We start from the raw sequence: 21,720 nt of genomic DNA on the forward strand, positions 1-21,720 counted from the left end.
ATTTTTGGAACAAGATAGTATAAACATTGTAGACAAAAAGAATGCTCTTGTCATCATTTGACAGGAAATAAAGACTTCAATTCTTTTTTTTTTTAAGATTTTATTTATTTGACAGAGAAAGACAAAGCAAGAGAGGGAACACAAGCAGGGGGAGTGAGAGAGGGAGAAGCAGGCTCCTCACTGAGCAGGGAACCCGATGCGGGGCTCAATCCCAGGACCCTGAGATCACGACCTGAGTTGAAGGCAGACCCTCAAGAACTGAGTCACCCAGGCGCCCCTAAAGACTTTAATTCTACAAGTTATGGTATTCCCTGATTCAACCGCACATTTGATGCAAGCTCTCTGTTCCTTACTGCATAAACTAGTTATGCAGGATACTGTGGTGTCAAAGCCTAAAGTCCCAGACCTGATCATTCCTTTTGCTTCCAATATTTTCTCAACTCAGAAGACTCCTTCTATTTACCAAATCCACGGAGATGTGGATTTACTTTTGATAGTTCCTAGGAGGGAGTGTTGAATTTAAGCTACAGTGATCAGAGAGCGTTGTACTGAATCTACCCCCTCACCAGCCCCCCATTGGTGTGATTTATTTATTTTTTAAGTTTTATTTATTTGTTAGGGAGAGCAGGCTCTCCCTGAGCAATGAGCCTGATGCAGGACTCGATACCAGGACCCTGGGATCATGACCTGAGCCAAAGGCAGACGCTTAACCGGCTGAGCCACCCAGGCGTCCCTTGTTGGTGTGATTTAAATGTAGGTTGATCTGGTGGCAGCATGCAAGACCAAATGAGAGGGGCACAAGAGAATAGCAAGCCACTGAAGTAGATCCAGCTTGATTTAATAAGCATCTTCAAGGAATGTGGTGGGAGAGGGGGAGATATTAGGGAAGCGTGAAGAGTGGCTGGCCCGTCATACACAGGGAAGGAAGTGTGTTGTCTCCAGACCTGGTGATTTGAACAGTCTGTACTCGTCCAAGGGGCAGCTGGATATATGGGACCCAAGTCAGGAGAGGGTTTAGGGCCAAAAGGATAAATCTGGAAGTCACCCTATGGAGGTGAAAACTGAAAATTTATGGTGCCCTGAGACTACTAAAATATGGAGGAGGGGCATCTGGCTGGCTCAGTTGGTAGAGCAGGTGACTCTTTATCCCAGGGTTGTGAGTTCAATCCTCATGTTGGGAATGGAGCCTTCTTAAAACACACACACACACACACACACACACACACACACACAGAGAGAGAGAGAGAGAGAGAGAGAGAAAATGTGAAGGAAATAGGACCAGAGAGCTGAGCAAACTAAGGCTCCTGGAAGATTCTGGAAAGTTCTGGAAGGTTCTGGAAGGTAGGTACTGGATGGCGCCAAGGAGTGCCTAAAGGGAAAGAAACCAAGAAGTGCTCGGATGTCAAAGATATAACATATGGCCTCTGTCAGAAGTGAGCCTGAGAGTACTCATTTCAATAGCCTGGAACTTTATACACCAAACAGGTAGTAACTTTTATGTCTGGGGCAGGGTTGGAATTAGGGGAACATTTTAAGTACTTCTCTAAGTTTTGCACCCTAGGTGCCTCACTTGCCTTATCCTTGTCTTGAACCTGTACTGCAGAGGGGAATGAATAAGGAGAGAGATGAAGATAAAGACTTTCACTTTTTACTCTGACCATTCCTTTGTTGTCTGACTCATTAAAAAGACCACTGCACCAGGTATTGTGTTTGCCCTGGCACGCCATGCCACTCCAGGTTCCTTGCCCTCAGGCTTCAGATTAGGTTTGGCTAATGAGAGACAGAAACAGTTTATGTGGGAACTTGGCCAGGAGAGAGGACGCAGTGTTATTCCCTTTCTCCCTGAACACTGTACTTGTGGCCTCCTTTGCCCTGTTGGATGCCTTTCTTTCACGGCTATGATGTAGAAAAGATGTTAAGGTTCAAAGCCGACAACCAAGAATTCTTGAGACGTTTTTGGTGCAAAAAGGTGGTTTTATTAAAGCACGGGACAGGACCCGTGGGCAGAAAGAGCTATATTGGGGTCATGAAGAGTGGCCCATTATATATTTCAAGTTGGAAGGAGGTTAGGGACAGCGTTTTGGAAGCAAGGTTGCTTAGACCTTGAGGGGGCTAGCTATTGTTGGGAAGGGGTCATTTATTACTATCTAATAAAACCTTAGTCGTGAGACCCTTCAGATGTATATTGGTGGGTCATATGCTTGGGGGATGATTGCCAACCTGTATCTTGGGGGTAGAGATAAAGGAAGTTTCCAAAGGAATTTTCATTATTTCTTACAATTTTTAAAGATTTTATCTATTTGAGAGAGAGTGTGTGTGCAGAGGGAGAGAGAGGGAGAAGCAAACACCCCGCTGAGCAGGGAGCCCAATGCGGGGGCTCAATCCTAGGACCCTGAGATCATGACCTGAGCGGAAGGCAGACCCTTAACTGACTGAGCCACCCAGGCGCCACCCCGCCAAGGAATTTTTATATGTTAAAGTAGACTTATAGGATCCTGGGGAGTTGGGCTAAGATTACCTTTTGCCCTTGGTAAAGTGTCAACATGGAAGCAGCTGACTTTCTAGAGGAATGTCACTCCAATTATTTCAAGGACTTGTCCGTGGGCTGTAGGTAGTAAGGAAATTTAATTTTTCTTTTCCCTTTGTTTCCCACATCAGCTCCACCTCTCTAGCAGCTGGAGAGCACCATTCCCTCCTTTGTCCCTTTAAGCCTACAGAGGGGAAGCACTTTCTGCTGTTGCTATCCTCTGGGTGTCCCCCCCTGTACTTTGTTCCCTTAATCCTTTTGGGAGAGACAGAGCGCGCGCGCACAGAGGAAGAGTGAGAGGGAGAAGCACATGCCCCGCTGAGCAGGGAGCCCCACGCTGGCCGATCTCTGCAGCCCGAGACCAAGACCAGAGCAGAAGGCAGTCCGAGCCAGCCAGGCGCCCTGCAGGCGAGATTCCTTAGCCACACCCCCCCGCGCCGCTACGCTTACGGTGGCACGCGGAAGTGGGCGGGGCGCCGTCGGGGCCCGTGTCTTTCCCCGCGCACTTGGATGACTCATCCGGGCGCCATCGGTGCACGAGTCTGTCCGGGCCATCTCTCACGTGGGTATCGCTCTCCTGGGCCATCCTTGCTACCTTGCTTGCTGCCATCTCTTTCTGCACTCACCCCAGGCCTGACTGATGCGGGCCACTTCCGTGTCCCCAACGGGCAGAGCTGCGTCCAGATGGGGCCCTTTCCTGCGACCTTGTGCGCGGTCCGTAGACGCGAGTCAGGGGAGGACCGTCCCCCCCCCCCCGCCCCACGTAGAGCCATCCCCTCTTGCCCAGTTCCTTCCACCAACAGAAAGCCTCCCTGCCGACTGCCTCGCTTATGTCCTAGTCGTTGGGCCTGCAACCCTGATAGAGACAGCCCTGCCCCTGCGCTCTTGGAGCGTGACTGGTAGATCTAAGGCAAATGGTTTCTATGTGATAAATCCTGTGGCAGTTACGGTATAAAGGACAACTGTGAGGCACCTAACTTTAGAAAGGTGATCAGAATGGGGTGGGGAGCGCTGAGAAACCGAAATCCAGCATCCTTCTCTGAAATGAGGCTTGGCCTGAAAGGGCGGGAGGGGCTGCTGAGGGATGTAGATCAAGAGGCCCTTCAGTCAGTCTGCAAATACTAGATTTTTTTTTTCCTTTTTAAAAGCCCCACCTATTTTTCCAAGCCTTGGCAATCCAGTGGAGATAAAACAGCTACAGTCCGTGCCCACGTGGAGATTTTGTTCTAGTGGGGAAGGTAGAGTTTTAAATAAGTTAAAATGTCAGGTATTAAAAGTAAATAAGTAAAAATAAAATGAAACGAGGTACTAAATAGATAAAATAAAATTTCAAGTACTGCTAAATACTATATAGGAAAATAAGATAGGGTCATCTGATAGGAGTGGGTTGAGGAAGTCCCTGGCTAGAGGCCAGGAATCTAAATAAGAAAGTGCTAGTGCTAGTTAGACATGGGATGCCTGGGTGGCTCTGCCTTAGGCTCGGGTCATGATTCAGGGTCCTGGGATTGAGCCCTGCACCATGGAGCTCTCTGCTCAGCGGGGAGCCTGCTTCTCTCTCCCTCCCTCTGCCTGCTTCTTTCTCTGTGTTAAATAAAAATAAAATCTTAAAAAAAAAAAAAAGCCATGCAAATATCAGGGTGAGAAAATGGCCTTCCAAAACAGAGGTTGGCAAGTTAGAATACAAAAGAAGCAAGTGTGGTGGGGGCGTTGCAGGTGAAAAAAGATCATGGTGTGAGATAGGGTTGGAGAAGTGGGCAGGGGGCCAGGCTAGGTGAGCCAAGGTCCTGAGTTAGAAGCTTATACCGTGTGTGATGAGAAGCCATGATCTCACTTATGTTGAAATATGGCAAATGGTTTGTGGTTGGGGCAGGAGTGGAATCGGGTGCTATTCAGGAGGCCCCAAGTGAGTGACGGTGATGGCTTGAAAAAGAGTGATGGTAGCAAAGATGAAAGGATGCGTACAGGGGCACCTGGGTGGCTCAGTTGGTTAAGCATCTGCCTTTGGCTCAGCTCATGATCCCAGGGTCCTGGGATCGAGCCCCGCATCGGGCTCCCTGCTCAGTGGGGAGCCTGCTTCTTCCTCTCCTCTTGCTTGTGTTTCCCCTCTCTCTGTCAAGTAAATAAGTTAAAAAAAAAAAAAAAGGACGTGGACAGATTTGGGATATGTTTGGAAATAGATTTGCTGATGAATCCATCAGATATAGAGAGGGCTCAGGAATAAGTGAAGTTGACTGTATTTTTGGCCTGAGCAACTGATTTAAGAGTGCTGATTGGATGGAGAAGACTGGGAGAACAGGAGGTCTGGAGAAGGGAGAGATCAGAATTTCTGTTTTGGCCCAAACAGACCACCATTGGTGTTTATGAGACATCCATGTGGAGATGTCACGTGAGCATTTTAATGTACCGGTTTGGCATGTCCGGGCAAGTCAGGATTGAATTAATTTATGGAATCTGTTGGCAGATAGCGACTTGAATGAGATGAAATTGCTGTTTTGGGTCAAAAATGGTTGAGTCCTGGCGGTTTCATTGGCTCAGTCTACTAGATGGTATTTAAGGCCACGGGTCTGGATGAAGTCACTTGGGAAGAGCATGTAGACAGAAGAGAGTGAAGGACAGGTGCCTGAGCCGGAGCAGCCAGAAGGTAGAGGCATACCAGAAGAATGGTGTCATCTGACTCCACCAACTGGGCCCAGTCCAGCTCATCCTGTGGGTTTACATTTAGATGCTATTTTTTCCAGAAAGTTTCCCCTAACTCCTCAGCTGCTAGGCCGGTAGCCACAGTCTCTCAGCCTTAACCACACTGGGCTGGAAACGTGGGGGCGCTTGCCTGTCTCCCTCAATAAAATGTAAGGTCTGTGAGGGCGGAAATGGTTTTTGTCTTCAGAGCGGTGTTCCTAAGACCTTGCCTGGGGCCCAGCAAAGTGCAGGTGCTCAAGGATCGTGTGCCAAGGATGTACCCGTATTCCCTGTTCCCACATTTTGCAGGATGAAGCCCCCCGAGCTTCCGTTTTTCTTAGTATCTCGTCTCTCCGAATGCCCCTGTTTTCCCCACCCCATCCCTAATGCCTCCAGAGCCTCAGCTGTCTTGGAAATCTGAAATCTGTTTGACAGGGAATAGCTGATTACCTTTCAGGGATCTACATCATTTCCCACAACGGACAACTCCAGCGATGGCCTCCGTTCTTCACTTCTACGTCCATCCCTCTGGCCATGAGAGGGCAGCTGCTGGACACACTCAGAGGAAGCTCCAAGGGAAGCTGTCAGCGCTGCAGGGTGTCAAGACAGAGCTGTGCTACAATGTGAACTGGACAGGTTGGGCCAAGTATTGGATGGGGGGTGGGTGCCAGGCCGGACAGGGTCTCAGCATATGCCCGGCCTGTCCCCCCACAGCCAAGTCCCTGCCGAGCGCTGAGGAGATGAAGAAGCTGACATGGCTGTTTGGCTGCCCCTTGTTACTGGGTGATGTTGCTCAGGAGTCCTGGCTCCATCCTGACTCCAACGACCTGCTGGTGGAAGTTGGGCCCAGGCGAGTGTCTCAGCCCAGGGTAGATGCATTCCATGTTCTCAGGCGGAGCTCCCTTCCAGACACACTGCCCACCCCTTCCACTCCCATTCCTCTTCTTCCTTCTCCTGTGACCCTTGACGGGTCTGTTTTTCCTTCACTCCATCCTGCTCCCTGCTTAGAAGGCCATGCACCTGCCTTCCCCATATGGGAAGATGTCTTTGAAAGACCGAGCCAGGGTGCCGGGGTGGCTCAGTTGGTTAGGCGACTGCCTTCGGCTCAGGTCATGATCCTGGAGTCCCGGGATCGAGTCCCGCATCGGGCTCCCTGCTCAGCGGGGAGTCTGCTTCTCCCTCTGACCCTCTTCCTTCTCGTGCTCCTATCTCTCATTCTCTTTCTCTCCAATAAATCAATAAAATCTTTGGGAAAAAAAAAAAAAGACCGAGCCAGCTACCAGGCACGTTCTGTAAGTAAAACAGATTGCATTCTGAGAAGTACGAAGTCAAAGCATTTTATGCTGGAAGGACAGGTCCGGTTTGATTTGAGTGACCTTCGAAAGCAGGTTTCTTGGTGCCCGGGTCTGAGGCTAGAGGCCAGGTCGCAATCAGCGGGACGGCTGTGGGCGGGATCCACCTTCTCGGCTGGCGCTCTCAGGTCCTAACCATCCAGCCCACTTCTCAGGCTGAACTTCTCGACCCCAGCATCCACCAACGTCGTGTCAGTGTGCTGGGCTGCTGGGCTGGGGGCTGTGGATCGTGTGGAGACCACCCGGCGCTACTTGCTCTCGGTGAGGTGTTGGGCTATCCGTGGTGAAGGGGAGGAGGAGCTGGGCCAGAAATAAAAGAGATGAGGTCCTGAACTCGGGAGAAACGGGGAGGAGCTCTTGGCTTTAGGCCTGTCCTGTTCCCAGGTTGTTCACTGCCTGAGACTTCCTGGTCGAGGGCTGAATGGGAAGGAAGTCCAGCCTGTGGTCCCCTTGCTAATCTGTGCATCCTTACGTGGGCTCGTGCCTGGACGGGGCATGTCTTTCTAATCGGCACTCGGGCACCACGCAGATTAGCCATGGGCTGGATGACTGGGAGGAGCCGGGGTGCACCACTCTGTCCAGACTCCAGCCCTCCACCTCCTGACGCCTTGTGTGTGTTTGCCCCTAGTTCGCCCACCCTCCATCGGCTGAGATGAAGACCATCGCTCTGGCCACCCTGCATGACCGCATGACCGAGCAGCCCTTCCCCCATCCCATCCAGAGCTTCTCCCTTGGGAGCATTTCCACACCTCTCAACGGCTCTATCAACATCCTGGCTGAGGGCCGGTGTGCCCTGGAGAAGGCCAACCGGGAGCTGGGTGAGCCGGGGTGCCTGGGAGGGAGGCCCAGGCGAGGCCAGTCAGCGGGTGCCGGGCCCCGGGACCTGGTGCCCTGCGTCTTACAGTCAGCTTTCCCGGGTTGTCTCCTAGGCCTGGCCCTAGACTCCTGGGACCTGGATTTCTACACCAAACGCTTCCAGGAGCTACAGCGGAACCCCAGCACCGTGGAGGCCTTTGACTTGGCTCAGTCCAATAGGTGGTGGGGCAGTGGGGACGTTCTGAAGGCTGAGCCCGTGGAGGTTGGAAGGGAAGGGCACAGGGACTTGCCTTCGTGGCTCTCCTCTGGCTCGGGGGTGTCCCTGAGTCTGTTTGAGGGCCCGGGCTCCTCCTCCATCTGGTAGTCTATACCCAGGTCTCGATTTCATATTCACTTTGGATCTCAGCAATCCACAGTGACAGGACATTTGAAGGTTTTGGCTTTTTGGAATCTATTCTGACCTGTTCTCTATGTAAGAGTTGGCCGTTAACTGTTGCTGGTTGCTGAGAAGACACGGCATGGTGTGAGAAGTGACCCAGCTTTCTGCCTTTCCTTCCCTCCCCACGTCACCCCTGCAGCGAGCACAGTCGACATTGGTTCTTCAAGGGCCTTCTCCACATGGACGGGCAGGAACTGGCACACTCCCTCTTTGAGTCCATCATGAGCACCCAGGCGTCCTCGAACCCCAACAATGTCCTCAAGTTCTGTGACAACAGCAGGTGGGCTGTGCCTGAGGTCGGGGGGGGCGGTGGCAGGCTCAGGGGAGGGGAGGCCCCAGGAAGGAAGCAAGGTCCAGAACCACTGTGTCCACAGCGCAATCCAGGGGAAGGAAGTCCGATTCCTACGGCCCGAGGACCCCACACAGCCAAGCTGCTTCCGGCAACAGCAGGCCCTGAGACATGTCGTCTTCACAGCAGAGACCCACAACTTCCCCACAGGTGAGCTGGGTCCTGGGTATGGATCGGTGAGATAAGAGTGTGGGGTAGAGTGAAGGTCCTCTGGTCCGGGCCTGGGAAAAACAATCAGGGAGGCTGGCTATCGTGATTTTTTTTTTTTTTTTTTTTAAGTAGGCTCCATGCCTGACATGGAGCCCAACGCGGGGCTTGAACTCACCACGCTGAGATCAAGACCTTGAGTGGAGATAAGAGTTGGATGCTTAACCGACTGAGCTACCTAGGCGTCCCGTCCTGATTTTTAATGGGGTGGTCAGAACTGAGGTTTGTCTCTTTGGTACCCACACATCTCCCCCATCTCTTTACAGGAGTGGCCCCCTTCAGCGGTGCGACCACAGGCACAGGGGGCCGGATCCGAGATGTCCAGTGCACGGGCCGCGGGGCCCACGTGGTGGCTGGCACGGCTGGCTATTGCTTTGGAAACCTGCACATCCCAGGTCCCACCTCCTTCCTCCCGACCATCTCTTCCTTGTCCTGGCGGCCATGGAGCACTTCTATCTCTTACGTCATCCCGGGTGCCTTTTCTTGGGAGGCAGGCCCTAGAGTAGCTGGCCTGTCACCGTGAGGACTCTAGGCCAGGGGAAACCCAAGTCACCAGACAGGCTTTGCAGAACCGCCATTTTCTTTATCAGCTAGCACCTGCTCAGCAAGGAAACATGACACTGGGTCAGTCTCATGACCACCTGTCCCCCAAGTCCTATTTCTTTTCCTTTTTTTTTTAAAGATTTTATTTATTTATTTGTGATGGACAGAGAGGGAGAGCGAGGGAACAGCAGACTCCCCACTGAGCAGGGAGCCCAGTGCAGGGCTCGATCCCAGAACCCTGAGATCATGACTTGAGCTGAAGGCAGAAGCTTAAGCACCTGAGCCACCCAGGCATCCCCAAAGTCCTAAGAACCCTGATCCTAAGACTCAGAGGGAAGTTTGGCGTGGGACCTAGGGAGAAAGATTGGTGCTTTGTTGTACGCCCTACCTCCTCCTGAAATGGGATTTCCTAAAATGGGATATTCTACGCGCATGGGTGGTCCTTGGTGGCTTAGTTAGACTCTTCCTGAAGGACTCTGGCTCCTCTGTGTCCTGTCTTAACGGTCCAGCCAACTTTCTGCTTTCCTTTCAGGTTATAATCTGCCCTGGGAGGATCCAAGTTTCCAGTATCCTGGAAACTTCGCCCTGCCCCTGGAGGTCGCCATTGAGGCCAGTAATGGGGCTTCTGATTACGGCAACAAGTTTGGGGAGCCAGTGCTGGCCGGTGAGGCTGGGGGTGTCGAGGACAACGGACACCGAGTACCAGAGGGGGGTGGGGTGTATGACTGAGTGGGTGCTGGGGGATACTGGGTGACCGGACTCTGCCCCCTCTCCCTGGGGTGTCCATGCTCCAGGCTTCGCCCGCTCCTTGGGTCTCCAGCTCCCTGACGGCCAGCGGCGTGAGTGGATCAAGCCCATCATGTTTAGCGGGGGCATCGGGTCCATGGAAGCTGAGCATGTGAGCAAGGAGCCCCCGGAGCCAGGTAAGAGCCCGCCGCCCCTTTTCTTCATATCCAGCCAGCTTTGTCCCCAGCACTGCCGGAGGGGAGTTTAGAGGCCACTTCCTAGGTTGGTTTTTCATCTCCCAGCGTGTGTCTCTCCTCCCGGTACAGGTTTCCAAGGTAGGGTAGGACTTTACGCCAGTGGGGTGCTCGGTCTGCATCGCCTCTGTGTGCGCCCCGGTTTCCTCCCGCACGGCAGGGACCCACCCTGCTAAGTCAGGCCAACCCATGTGTGTTCAGTGCCTGCCGTGCGCCAGGGGCTTTTATCTGCCCGCTCAGTTCGGGGGGGGGGGGGGGCAAACATCCATTAGGCCCCATCGTGTGCTGCATCGTGTGCTGGAGTCAAGATAAGAGCCAGGTCACGTTTATGGAAGAGGTGATCCAGTCACGTGGTTCAGAACTTAAAAGGCAGAAAAGGTCGTACGGTGAAAACTGTCCTTCCCTTGACCTCCCAGTTTCCCTCCCCAGAGATAACCGGTGTAAACCAGTGACTTGTGTATCTGACCAGAGGGTTTTTTCCTGCATCTGTGAACAGACCTGTATGCGTATTTGTCCTTTTTTTTTTTAGAACAAATAACATAGGCGTACACTACTTCTTTTTTTTTTTTTTAATCACCACTTTATCGAGATGTAATCCGGGTACCGTAAAGTTCACCCTTTTAAAGTGTACAAGTCAGCGGTTTTTTAGGATAGGCACAAAGCTGTGCCTCGAGCACCACTAATTCCAGAACATTCTTGTCACCGCCATACCCCTTAGCAGTGTCTTCCTCCCTCAGCCTCTGGCAACGGCTCATCTACTTTCTGTCTCTGGGGGTTTTGCCTATTCCGGACATTTCATGTGAAGGGACTCACACAGAATGTAGCCTTTTGTGCCTGGCACCTTTCACTTTGCACAATGTTTTCAAGAATTATCTGTATGGTAGCATGAACCAGACCCTTATTCCTTTTTCGGGACAGACCTCTCGTGTGTCTATCTGTGCATCAGTTGGTAGACATCTGGGTTCTTCCACTAGTGTAGATAATGCTGCTATAAACACACGTGTACATGTTTTCTGGGCCTGTATGTTCTCATGCCTCTAGCCTATGTAACTATGAGTGGAATTGGGGGCTCGCACAGTAACTGTGTCCAGCTTTTTGAAAAACTCCCAGACTGGTTTCCAAAGTACCATTTTGCACTCCCCCCAGCAGTGTAAGAGGTTCTGAATTCTCCACATCCTCACCAACTCCTGTTATGTCTCTCTGATTCTAGCCACCCTATGGCATGAAGTCGTATCTCATTGTGGTTTGGGTTTGCGTTTCCCTAATGACTAATGATGTTGAGCATCTTTTCACGTGTGTTTAGAGATCTTCCTTGGAGAAACGTCTGTCTGGATTCTTTGTCCTTTTTTTTTTCTTTTTTTGGATTCTCTGTCCATTTTTAAATTGGGTTGTCTTTCTTTTTTGGTGGAGTTATAGGAGTTTTATGTATTCAGGATGCTAAATGCTTACCAGATAGATACATGATTTGCAAGTATTTTTTCCTGTTCTGTGGATTGTCTTTTTACTTTTTTCATGGTGTCTTGTGAAGAAAACAATGTTTTTAGTTTTGGTCAAGTCAGGTTTATCTATATATTTTTTTGCTGCTTATGGTTTTGATGTCATGGCTAACCAAACCATTGCCTAAGCCACGGTCATAAAGACTTACAGCTGTGTTTTCTTGTCATATTATTATAGTTTTGACATTTAGGTTTCTGATACATTTTTGTTTTTTGTTTTTTCCTTTAAGATTTTTTTATTTATTCGAGAGAGGGAAAAGGAGAGAGAGAGCACGAGCAGGGGGTGGGGCAGAGGGAGGAGCAGGCTCCCCTCTGAGCAAGGAGCCTGATGAGGGGCTTGATCCCAGGACCCTGAGATCATGACCTGAGCCGAAGGCAGACACTTAACCGACTCAGCCACCCAGACGCCCCTCTGATACATTTTGAATGAATTTCTTAATATGGTGTGAGGTAGGAGTCTTAACTTCTCTCTTTTACGCATGGATATCCAGTTGTTCTAATGCCGTGTTTTGAAAAGACTATTTGGACCTTGCCGAATGGTCTTGGGACTTTTCAAAAATCAGTTGTCCCCGGGGGTTCCTGGCTGGCTCAGTCAGTAGAACATGTGGCTCTTGATCCTGGGGTTGTGAGTTCAAGCTCCATGTTGGGTGCCGAGCCAACTTAAAAGAAGAAAAGAAACAAAAATCAACTGGCCATAAACGTAGAGTTCATAATGGATTCACAGTTGTATTCCATAGTCCACAGATCGATTGATGTATCTTTCTGTCCTTGTGCTAGAAGCACACCGTCTGGATTACTACAGCTTTGTAGTAAGTTTTAAAAGCAGGCAGTATGGGTTCTCCAGTTTTGTTCTTTTTCAAGATTGTTTTGGTTATTCTAGGTCCTTTACATTTCATTGCACATTTTAGGATCAGCTGCTCCATTTCTGTGAAAAAGACAGCTAGATTATGACAGGGATCGGGTTGACTGCAGATCATTTGGGAACATGGCCATCATAACAAAGTTAAACCTTTTACTCTGTCAGCGTGGGATCTGTTTCCATTTGTTTAGGTCTACTAACATGTTGTAGTTTCAGTGTGTAAGTCTTGCACTTCTGTTGTTACGTTAATTATTGTTATTTTCTTTCTGATGCAGTTGTAAAGGGGCACGCATAATTCTGTACCTTGCTCCTTTCACTTAGCAATATATATATCTTGGAGATCATGTCATATTGATAAATATCATAAAAATCATTCGTGTGATCCTCTTTTGCAGGGGGGGGTGGATAGTGTTTCAGTGTATGGATGTACCGTAATTTATGAATCAGCTACCTCTTGTTGGCATTTACATCACAGTTGACCCTTTGAACAACACGGGTTTGAGCCCTGCAGGGCCACTTGTGCCTGGATTTTATTCAATAAAGACGGTACAGTCCTGTAAACGTATTTTCCTTCTGCTTTTCTGAATATTCTTTTTTCTCCAGCTTACTTTATTGTGAGAACACAGTACAACGTATACCGTAAGAATACGGTGTATTATAACATATGGAATATGTGTTAATTGTTCGGTAGTTTTTTTACTTATTTATTAGTTTATTAGTTTTTATTACTTATTAATCAACTGTTATTGGGAAAGCTTCCGGTCAATAGTAGGTTATTAGTAGTTGACTTTTGGGGGAGTTGATTGTTCTGTGCACATTTTTTACTGTGCAGGTCAGCACCCCCTAACCGCAGTGTTGTTCAAGGGTCAACTGTATTTCCTATCTTTGGTATTGCAAATGATGCTGCAATGTTTAATTTTGTGCATAGGTCATTTTGTGCCTATGTTGTTAAAGGTGCGGCATAAATTCCGCCGCGTGTATTTACCCAAAGAATACGTACGTTTGTAATATTGATTGCTCTCCCCTTTTACACGCTTCCCTTTATCCTTACACTTGTTCCTGCTCCCGCTTCTTCTGTTGGCTTCCCCAGCATCCTGACTCTGCCTTCCTTCCTCTCAGGCATGGATGTGGTGAAGGTTGGGGGTCCTGTCTATAGGATCGGAGTTGGGGGCGGAGCTGCGTCGTCTGTGCAGGTGAGTGGGACCAGCTCAGGGGCAGGCTCCGTGACGTTGTCAGGCCCTGGGCATCGGTGGGGTGTGAGCCCCCACACCCCTCCAGCCGTGCTCTGCCGTCCCTTCCCCCAGGTGCAGGGAGACAACACCAGTGAGCTGGACTTCGGGGCCGTGCAGCGCGGGGACCCAGAGATGGAACAGAAGATGAACCGTGTGATCCGGGCTTGTGTGGAGGCCGCCCGGGGGAACCCCATCTGCAGCCTCCACGACCAGGGTGCTGGTGGCAATGGTGAGGAAAGGGATTGGGCTGAGGGACTTGGCCTCCCTGGCCTCTTGCCGGACTCGGCTGAGGCAGAGGCACTGGGGGTCTGCAAGCGGCCGCCCAGCCCTGGGTCCCATTCTCCACCCCCAGTACCTTCTGGAGAGACTCGGCATTGGGGGGCGTGGGAGCCTGCTGTCGCGGGATGGTTGGTGGTGGGGGTGCAGCAGGACACACAGAATTAGGGGCTCCTTTGGACGCCAGGGCCTGACCATGGCCGGGTCACCACCTCTCCCCTATGCCCTCTCACCAGGCAACGTCCTGAAGGAGCTGAGTGACCCCGCCGGGGCCGTCATTTACACCAGCCGCTTCCAGGTGGGCCTTGTCCCCTGAGGTCTGGCCGTGTCTCCGTCCCCGCTGGCCCCAGCCTTCTCCCCGAGACTCCTAGCAGAGACACGGGACAGAGGAGTGCCCACTGACCCTTCCCTTTCCTCCTCCCTCCTGGATGCAGCTCGGGGATCCGACCCTGAACGCCCTGGAAATCTGGGGGGCTGAGTACCAGGAGTCAAATGCACTTCTGCTGAGGCCCCTTGACCGGGACTTCCTCGATCGCGTCAGCGCTCGGGAACGCTGCCCAGCCAGCTTTGTGGGCACCATCACGGGGGACAGGAGAGTGAGTTGGCCCAGGGAGTCGGTGGCGGCCGCGGTGGATGGGCTCGGAGCTGCTTCCTCCCGGGCCGGAGGGAGGGAGAGCTGTTCAGGGGGAAGAGATGAGGGGAGGATGGGAGTCGGTGACACGCAAACTGGCGGACAGCGTGTAGGAGGCGGCCAGGGGCAGGCACTCAACGGGGAAGCCAGACAGAGGGTGGAAAGCGTGCTTCTGCCGGGCTTTCTGGAAGTATTCCCTGCTGGGGTCCCCAGTCAGCCCTGTGGGCTGTGTGGCCGTAGATAGTGCTGGTGGACGATCGGGAGTGCCCCGTTGGAGGAAATGGCCAGAAGGACGGCCCCCCCTTGTCTTCCCCAACCCCTGTGGACCTGGAGCTGGATTGGGTGCTGGGCAAGATGCCTCGGAAGGTATGTGGCGGTGGGAGGGAAGGCCGGTTTTCCTACCTTCTCTGCTCCAGCTCTTGCGACCGCCCTTTGCCCGACGCGTGCTTTGTCCCCTATATGCCCGGTGCTCCCGCAGCTGCTCACACCCCTGTCACCTTCTGTGTCGTAGGAGTTCTTCCTCCAGAGGAGTCTCCCCGTGCTGAAGCCTCTGGCCTTGCCCCCGGGTCTGCGTGTGCGCCAGGCTCTGGAGCGCGTTCTGAGGCTGCCCGCCGTGGCTAGCAAGCGCTACCTCACCAACAAGGTGCTCCCCACACCCCCTGCTCCGCCCCTGTACCCTTCCCTCTGCTCCCCCTCCCCGTGACTGTGGGGACTCAGCAGGCCCAAGGGAGAAGCGGCCCTGAAGGCCGGCTCCCCTGCTCCCGCCACCTCGGGCCTGTGTGTGGGGGTCCCCCCCTCCCCGCCCCAGCGTCCCTGGCCCCTTGCCAACCCCAGCTGGTTCTGCAGGTAGACCGCTCTGTGGGTGGCCTGGTGGCCCAGCAGCAGTGTGTGGGAGCCCTGCAGACTCCCCTGGCAGACGTGGCCGTCGTGGCGCTGAGTCACCAGGAGCTCGTCGGGGCTGCCACAGCTCTGGGAGAGCAGCCCGTGAAAAGCCTGCTGGAGCCCAAGGCGGCCGCCCGGCTGGCTGTGGCCGAAGCCCTCACCAACCTAGTGTTCGCTCTGGTCACCAACCTCCGGGTGAGTCCCGCTGGGACGCGTCTGCGTCCACCCTCCACCTTCCACTCTCGTCCTTCCTGCTCGTGACTTCCCAGCCCCTCCGCCCCCAGCCCAGACTCCCCACCTCTCTTGTCTCTGACGGCCGCTGTTCGCCGCTTCCCAGGACGTGAAGTGCAGCGGGAACTGGATGTGGGCGGCCAAGCTCCCGGGGGAGGGCGCGGCTCTGGCTGACGCCTGTGAGGCTATGGTGGCGGTGATGGCGGCCTTGGGTGTGGCGGTGGATGGTGGCAAGGACTCTCTCAGCATGGCCGCCCGGGTCGGCTCTGAGACAGTGCGGGCTCCTGGTATGGTCCTGGGGGTCACGGGCAGAGGGGCAGACTTGCGGGGCTGGGCTGGCACCTCACTGTTACTCCTTTTTTTTTTTTTTTTTTTTAATTTTTTTTTAACCTATAATTTTTGTTTCAGAGATACGGGTCTGTGATTACCTTTTTTTTTTTTTAAGTTATTTTAGAGATTGTGGGCGAGAGCAGGGAGGGGGCAGAGGGAGAGCCAGAGGGGAAGCCGACTCCCTGAGCTGTCTGGACACGGGGCTTGGTCTCACGACCCTGAGATCATGACCTGAGCCGAAGCCAGGAGTCAGATGCTCCACCGCCTGCACCCTCCAGGCACCCCTACTCTCTTACTCCTTGCTCTGCAGGATCGCTGGTCATCTCAGCCTATGCCGTCTGTCCAGACATTACAGCCACTGTGACCCCAGACCTCAAGCATCCTGGAGGGGGAGGTACGGGCCCTCCCCGCCCCTCACTGCACTGTGTATTCAGAGCTGGGTCCTCTGGGAGGTCCGGGCCCCTTGTCTTGGTTCTGGGACTGGGGGTCTGTGGGTCTGTCCACATGCCGGGAACCTTAGTACTCGTGAGCAGGGCAGGGCATTCTAAGCCGTCCAGCTCCCTCACCCCGCCCCGTCTCCCCAGGCCTTCTGCTGTATGTGCCTCTGAGCCCCGGGCAGCACCGGCTGGGGGGCACGGCTCTGGCCCAATGCTTCTCGCAGCTGGGCGAGCATCCTCCCAACCTGGACCTCCCCGAGAACTTGGTGCGTGCCTTTAACGTCACCCAGGGGCTGCTGAGAGGTGAGTGAGGCCTTGGGGGAGATGGGGCACGTGACTGACGCATGGCAGACACTCACCGGCTGAGCAAGTAAGGGGGGTGGGCAAGAGGGGTCCGTCGCCCTGGTCTCTGGTTCTCGGAGTGTGCCCACATTCTCCCCTGTGACCTACTCTGCAGAAGGGGGTGCAGGCCCACCAGGTCTGGGCCCTGAGGCTGCTGAGCATTTTTCTCCTTCCTCCAGACCGCCTCCTCTGCTCAGGCCATGACGTCAGTGACGGGGGTCTCATCACCTGCCTGCTAGAGATGGCCTTTGCTGGGAATTGTGGGATAGAGGTGGATGTGCCTGCCCCTGGGGTCGACGGTGAGGAGCCTGGGGTCTAGACTCGGGCCTGGGCTGCCTGCCCCACCCTGTAGGCCCCACGTCCTGTGAAAAAAATGGAGTGTCCCCAACCCCGTTCCCAAGTCCTTGGCTGTCTGACCACTGAGCCTGGTGACTCACCCATCCGGGGCCCCCAGACCCTGAGGCCACATCCTTGGTCCCTGTCTCCCAGGCCTCCCCTCACCTCTGATCCCCCACAGCCCCCTGGCGGCACCCTCGTCACCCTCGTGCCCCCCCTCGTTCTCCCAGCGCTGTCTGTGCTGTTCGCCGAGGAGCCGGGCCTGGTGCTGGAGGTGCGGGAGCCAGACCTGGCCCAGGTGCTGGAGCGCTTCCGGGCTGCCGGCCTCCGCTGCCTGGAGCTGGGCCCCACGGGCGACGCCGGGCCCCACGCCCTGGTGAGGAAGGGCAGAGCGGTGCACAGCGGGGAGGCCGTGGCTCACCTGTGCCAGCCTGGGGGCGGGGGGGGGGCGGGGGGGGGGGGGGGGCCCGGGGGGGCCCCCGCCCGGCGGGGGGGGGGGGGGGGGGGGGGGGGGGGCGGGGGGCCCAGGCGGGACACCCTTGCTCTTGGCCCTGATTGACGCGCCCCTCCCTCAAGGTGCGAGTGTCCGTGAACGGGACCGTGGTCCTGGAGGAGCCTGTTGGGCAGCTACGAGCCGTCTGGGAGGAGACGAGTTTCCAGCTGGACCGGCTGCAGGCAGAGCCACACTGTGTGGCCGAGGAAGAACAGGGGCTGAGGGAGCGGACGGGGCCCAGCTACTGCCTGCCCCCAACCTTCCCCAAAGCATCTGTGCCCCACGAGCCTGGTGAGGGACTCTGTGCCGTCTGGGCTTCCCCAACCCTCAGCCTGGGGGCTGGAACCCAAGGCCTGGATGCCGGGGCCTGCCCAGGAAAAGGTGTCGGGGGGGCAGGGGCGTGGTTTGTGGTAGGGAAGGAGCCCTCCGGCCCAGAGACACTCTCCCTCCCCGCAGGTGGTCCTGTGCCCCGTGTTGCCATCTTGCGAGAGGAGGGAAGTAATGGAGACCGCGAGATGGCAGATGCCTTCCACTTGGCCGGGTTTGAGGTGAGCAGGTGGCCGGCAGAGCTGGGGCCAGGGCTGGGCCTTGGGCTGTGTGTCGTCCTATACTTCTCCTGCCTGTCCTGCCAGGTGTGGGACGTGACCATGCAGGACCTGTGCTCTGGGGCAATCGGTCTGGACACATTCCGTGGTGTGGCCTTCGTGGGCGGCTTCAGCTATGCAGATGTCCTGGGCTCTGCCAAAGGTAGGTGTCGGGCATCTGCCCGCTCCCCCCCCCTGCGCATTCCCGGGGGGCGCCCTCCCCCCCCCCCCTTCCTGACCGCAAGTTGGCCTCTCACCTCTGCAGGGCCATGGGTGGGGAGGATGGTCATTCTGGGCCGGGTGCTGGCAGCAGGCCCGTGGGTAACTGACGTGAGGCCGGGTGGCTGGGTGGCACTGGGTGGCAAGGAGCCCGTCTAAAGGGGCGGCAGCTACGCAGCGCCAGCACATTGTGCTCTCGGAAGGCGGGTTCAGCGTGGCCAGATCTTTCTGGTTTCTAAGAGAAGCCGAGAATCCAGATTGGTTGTTTTTTTAATGGTTCTTTTTTTTCTTTTTTTAAGAACTTGTTTGAGAGCGAGCAAGCGAGAGGAACGCAAGCAGGGGGAGGGGCAGAGGGAGAAGCAAGCTCCCGCTGAGCAGGGAGCCTGACACAGGGCTAGATCCCAGGACCCTGAGATCATGACCTGAGCTGAAGGCAGATGCTTGACAGACTGGGGCGCCGCCAGATCCAGATTTTTATATGAAATCTTATTTTTAAACATCAGGCAGTTAAATAAAAAGTGTTGAAAATGCTCTGCTGGCCAGGCCAAAACACTTATGGGCCATCTCTGGTCCAGGAATGGCAATATTTAAGCAGATAAGCCTGTTTCTTCCCTTTGTATTTGCCCTGTAGGGTGTATGTGTGTGCACATGTGTGTATGTGTGCATGTGTGCGTGTGCGCACATGTGTTGGGGGCTGGCTGGCACAGGAAAGCGGCCGTCCCCCTCCATGCCAGCCCCACCCTGACGTCCCTGTTTCCTCCTAGGGTGGGCAGCCGCCGTGACCTTCCACCCCCTGGCCGGGGCCGAGCTGAGGCGCTTCCGGAAGCGGCCCGACACCTTCAGCCTGGGCGTGTGTAACGGCTGTCAGCTGCTGGCTCTGCTGGGCTGGGTGGGAGGCAGCCCTAGCGAGGAGGCCGAGGAGCCGGACCCAGACTCCTGGCCCGCCCCGCCTGGCCTCGTGCTGCGCCACAATCTGTCCGGGCGCTTCGAGTCCCGCTGGGCCAGCGTGCGGGTGGGGCCCGGGCCCGCCCTGATGCTGCGAGGCATGGAGGGCGCCGTACTGCCCGTGTGGAGCGCTCACGGGGAAGGTCAGGCTCCGGAAGGCCGGGGGAAGGTCTGGGGGGGGTCTGGGGGCAGACGTGGGTGGAGGGCCTGAGGGAGCTTTGCCCTCACTTCCCCCCTCCCCCGCAGGGTACATGGCATTTTCTTCTCCGGAACTCCAAGCCCAGATTGAGGCCAGGGGCTTGGCTCCATTGCACTGGGCGGATGATGCTGGTCAGCCCACGGAACAGTACCCCATGAATCCCAACGGGTCCCCCGGGGGGGTGGCAGGCGTCTGCTCCCTTGATGGCCGCCACCTGGCTCTCATGCCTCACCCTGAGCGGGCTGTGAGGCCGTGGCAGTGGGCTTGGCGACCTCCCCCATTTGACACCCTGACTGCCTCCCCCTGGCTGCAGCTCTTCATCAATGCCCGAAACTGGACCCGGGAAGGAGGCCACTGAGCAGGCCGGGGAGGCTCCCCTGGGCCTGATGGTTTGTGCCTGGGGGTCTGCTGTCCTCCTCATCCTCAAACTCAGAAGCACCCCACCTTCTCTCCAAATACGTCTTGGACAGACAAGGGCCAAAATGCCAAAAAAAACAACTCTGCTGGTTTTGTTAACCTGCCTGCTTCTGCCTTATGCCATGGGATCTGTCTTTGCTTCTGCTCTGACAGGGTTGTCTGTGGGCCAGAAAGAGGAAAGAGCCCACACTGGGAAGTGAGGATGCGCGGCCGGGAGAATGTTCCATTGCCCGCCCCCCCCCCCCCCACACACACTCTACCCAGTGATCGCCACGCTGTGCCTGCCGTCACTCCTCTGGGCTCGGTGGGATGTTGTATGTGCCCCTTCCTCGTAACGGGGGTTGAGGGGCTTGTGGGTGTATGAAAGCGTGCAAGTCAGGACCTGCATGTTCTCATCAGAAAAACAGAAGTTTTCTGGATTCCGCTTTTTAAAATGTTGCGCTGTGCTGTGTAAGCAGTTTGCAGAAGTTTCTCTGAGCGGGTCTCCAGCTGTGTCCTAGGGCTACCCCAGTGCAGGCCTCTGAACTCAGTATTTGCTCCTCAGTGTAGCAGCTCCCTTCCTGAAAGAAATGGTCAGCACCTGCTTCCCTAGAATTAAGCCTTTAGCCTTTAGCCTGCCTGCCTGCCTGCCTGCCTGCCTTCCTTCATCCCATCCCATCCCATCCCATCCCATCCCATTCATTTCTTCCTGCCTCCATCCATCCATCCATCCATCCATCCATCCATCCATCCGTTTCCTTCCTTCTCTCCTCCCTCCCTCCCTCCATTCATTCATTCCATTAATGTTTGGTGATTAGCTACAGTGCCAAGCACTGTCGCTGCCCCCAGGGGTTTTATGATCTGATAGAATTTTAAAATAATAGCTCTAGGGCGCTTGGCTGTCTCAGTCCAAAGAGCATGTGACTCTTGATCTCAGGGTCGTGAGTTCGAGCCCCGCGTTGGGTATGGAGATTACCTAAATAAATAAACTTAAAAAAATCAAACCATGGCTATATATGGCACGTGCCATGAACCAAGCGTGTCCTTGGCATTTCATCTGTATCTAAAGTATTTTTCACAGGAATTCCGCAAGGTACTTGATAGGTGCCCCTTCCCACCCCCCTTTTTTTTTTACAAAGGGGGAATTAAGGGTAAGGATTATATAAATGGCCTAGGGTCACACAGCTTGTAAGGGCAGAGCCCGGAGGCCCACTCACCCCTGCTGCTGCACCCTGGCATCCTGCAGTCACAGGTTTTGGAGGCCGTCCAGACTTGCTGACAGCCGTCCATCGCTTCCTTTGCTCACAGGCGTGTGTATGAAACTTGTACGCAGAGTCCGTTTGTCCCGAAGTAGTTCAACATCTTCATTAAAGACACTTCCCCAAGAATGGAGACTGGAGTCAGATCCTAGAGGGCAGCCGGCGGGGGGGGGTTGGTGGGTGGGAGGGCAGGGGGTGCTGAGCACAGTCTTCTAGTGGGACAGCCGCAAGATGGAGTATATCATAGTGATGATACAATGTTAAATGATCTCCATGAAGAAAACTGTTTCAGGCTTCTTACTGCTTTGCAAACTGACCTACCCTGAGCGTCTGGGTGGGGGTGGGGTGCGGATGGGGGGGCTCTTAGGGGTCATTTTTGGCATTTGAATATTCTTCCCTGATGTTGGGAAACCATACGTATAATTAAAAAGAAAACGGGCGTGCCTGGGTAGCTCAGTCAGTTGGGCTTTCGACTCTTGATTTCGGCTCAGGTCATGATCTCAGGGTCGTGGGATTGAGCCCCACGTTGGGCTCCAAGCTAGGGGGGAGTCTGCTTAGGGTTCTCTCTCTCTCTACCCCCTGCCCCTCCCCTGCTCATGCTCTCTCTTTCAAATAAAATCTTCAAACAAACAAACGTTGAGTGGAAAAATAGCTTCCACGCTGAGATGCCTTTAAAAAAAATTC

At 54.4% G+C, this 21,720-nt stretch overlaps 1 protein-coding gene across 1 annotated transcript; it reads left to right on the forward strand.

Moving 5' to 3' along the window:
* The first annotated feature begins 5,697 nt into the window (after positions 1-5,697).
* Positions 5,698-21,165, forward strand: PFAS (phosphoribosylformylglycinamidine synthase). The gene is made up of 27 exons (XM_025864144.2): positions 5,698-5,839; positions 5,918-6,053; positions 6,711-6,816; positions 7,184-7,373; positions 7,485-7,590; positions 7,950-8,090; positions 8,185-8,309; positions 8,633-8,761; positions 9,442-9,573; positions 9,704-9,832; positions 13,364-13,437; positions 13,549-13,705; positions 13,989-14,050; positions 14,187-14,348; positions 14,624-14,749; positions 14,895-15,026; positions 15,230-15,460; positions 15,603-15,783; positions 16,137-16,220; positions 16,411-16,566; positions 16,785-16,904; positions 17,172-17,317; positions 17,518-17,725; positions 17,891-17,982; positions 18,067-18,181; positions 19,002-19,325; positions 19,429-21,165. The coding sequence occupies exons 1-27, from the start codon at positions 5,698-5,700 to the stop codon at positions 19,737-19,739; spliced, it is 4,017 nt and encodes a 1,338-aa protein (XP_025719929.2). The 3' UTR covers positions 19,740-21,165.
* The last annotated feature ends 555 nt before the right edge of the window (positions 21,166-21,720 follow it).

This window comes from Callorhinus ursinus, unplaced genomic scaffold, assembly GCF_003265705.2.
Source record: "Callorhinus ursinus isolate GAN/ISIS: 27379988/994484 unplaced genomic scaffold, GSC_fseal_2.0 scaffold43, whole genome shotgun sequence".
Lineage (NCBI taxonomy): Eukaryota > Metazoa > Chordata > Mammalia > Carnivora > Otariidae > Callorhinus > Callorhinus ursinus.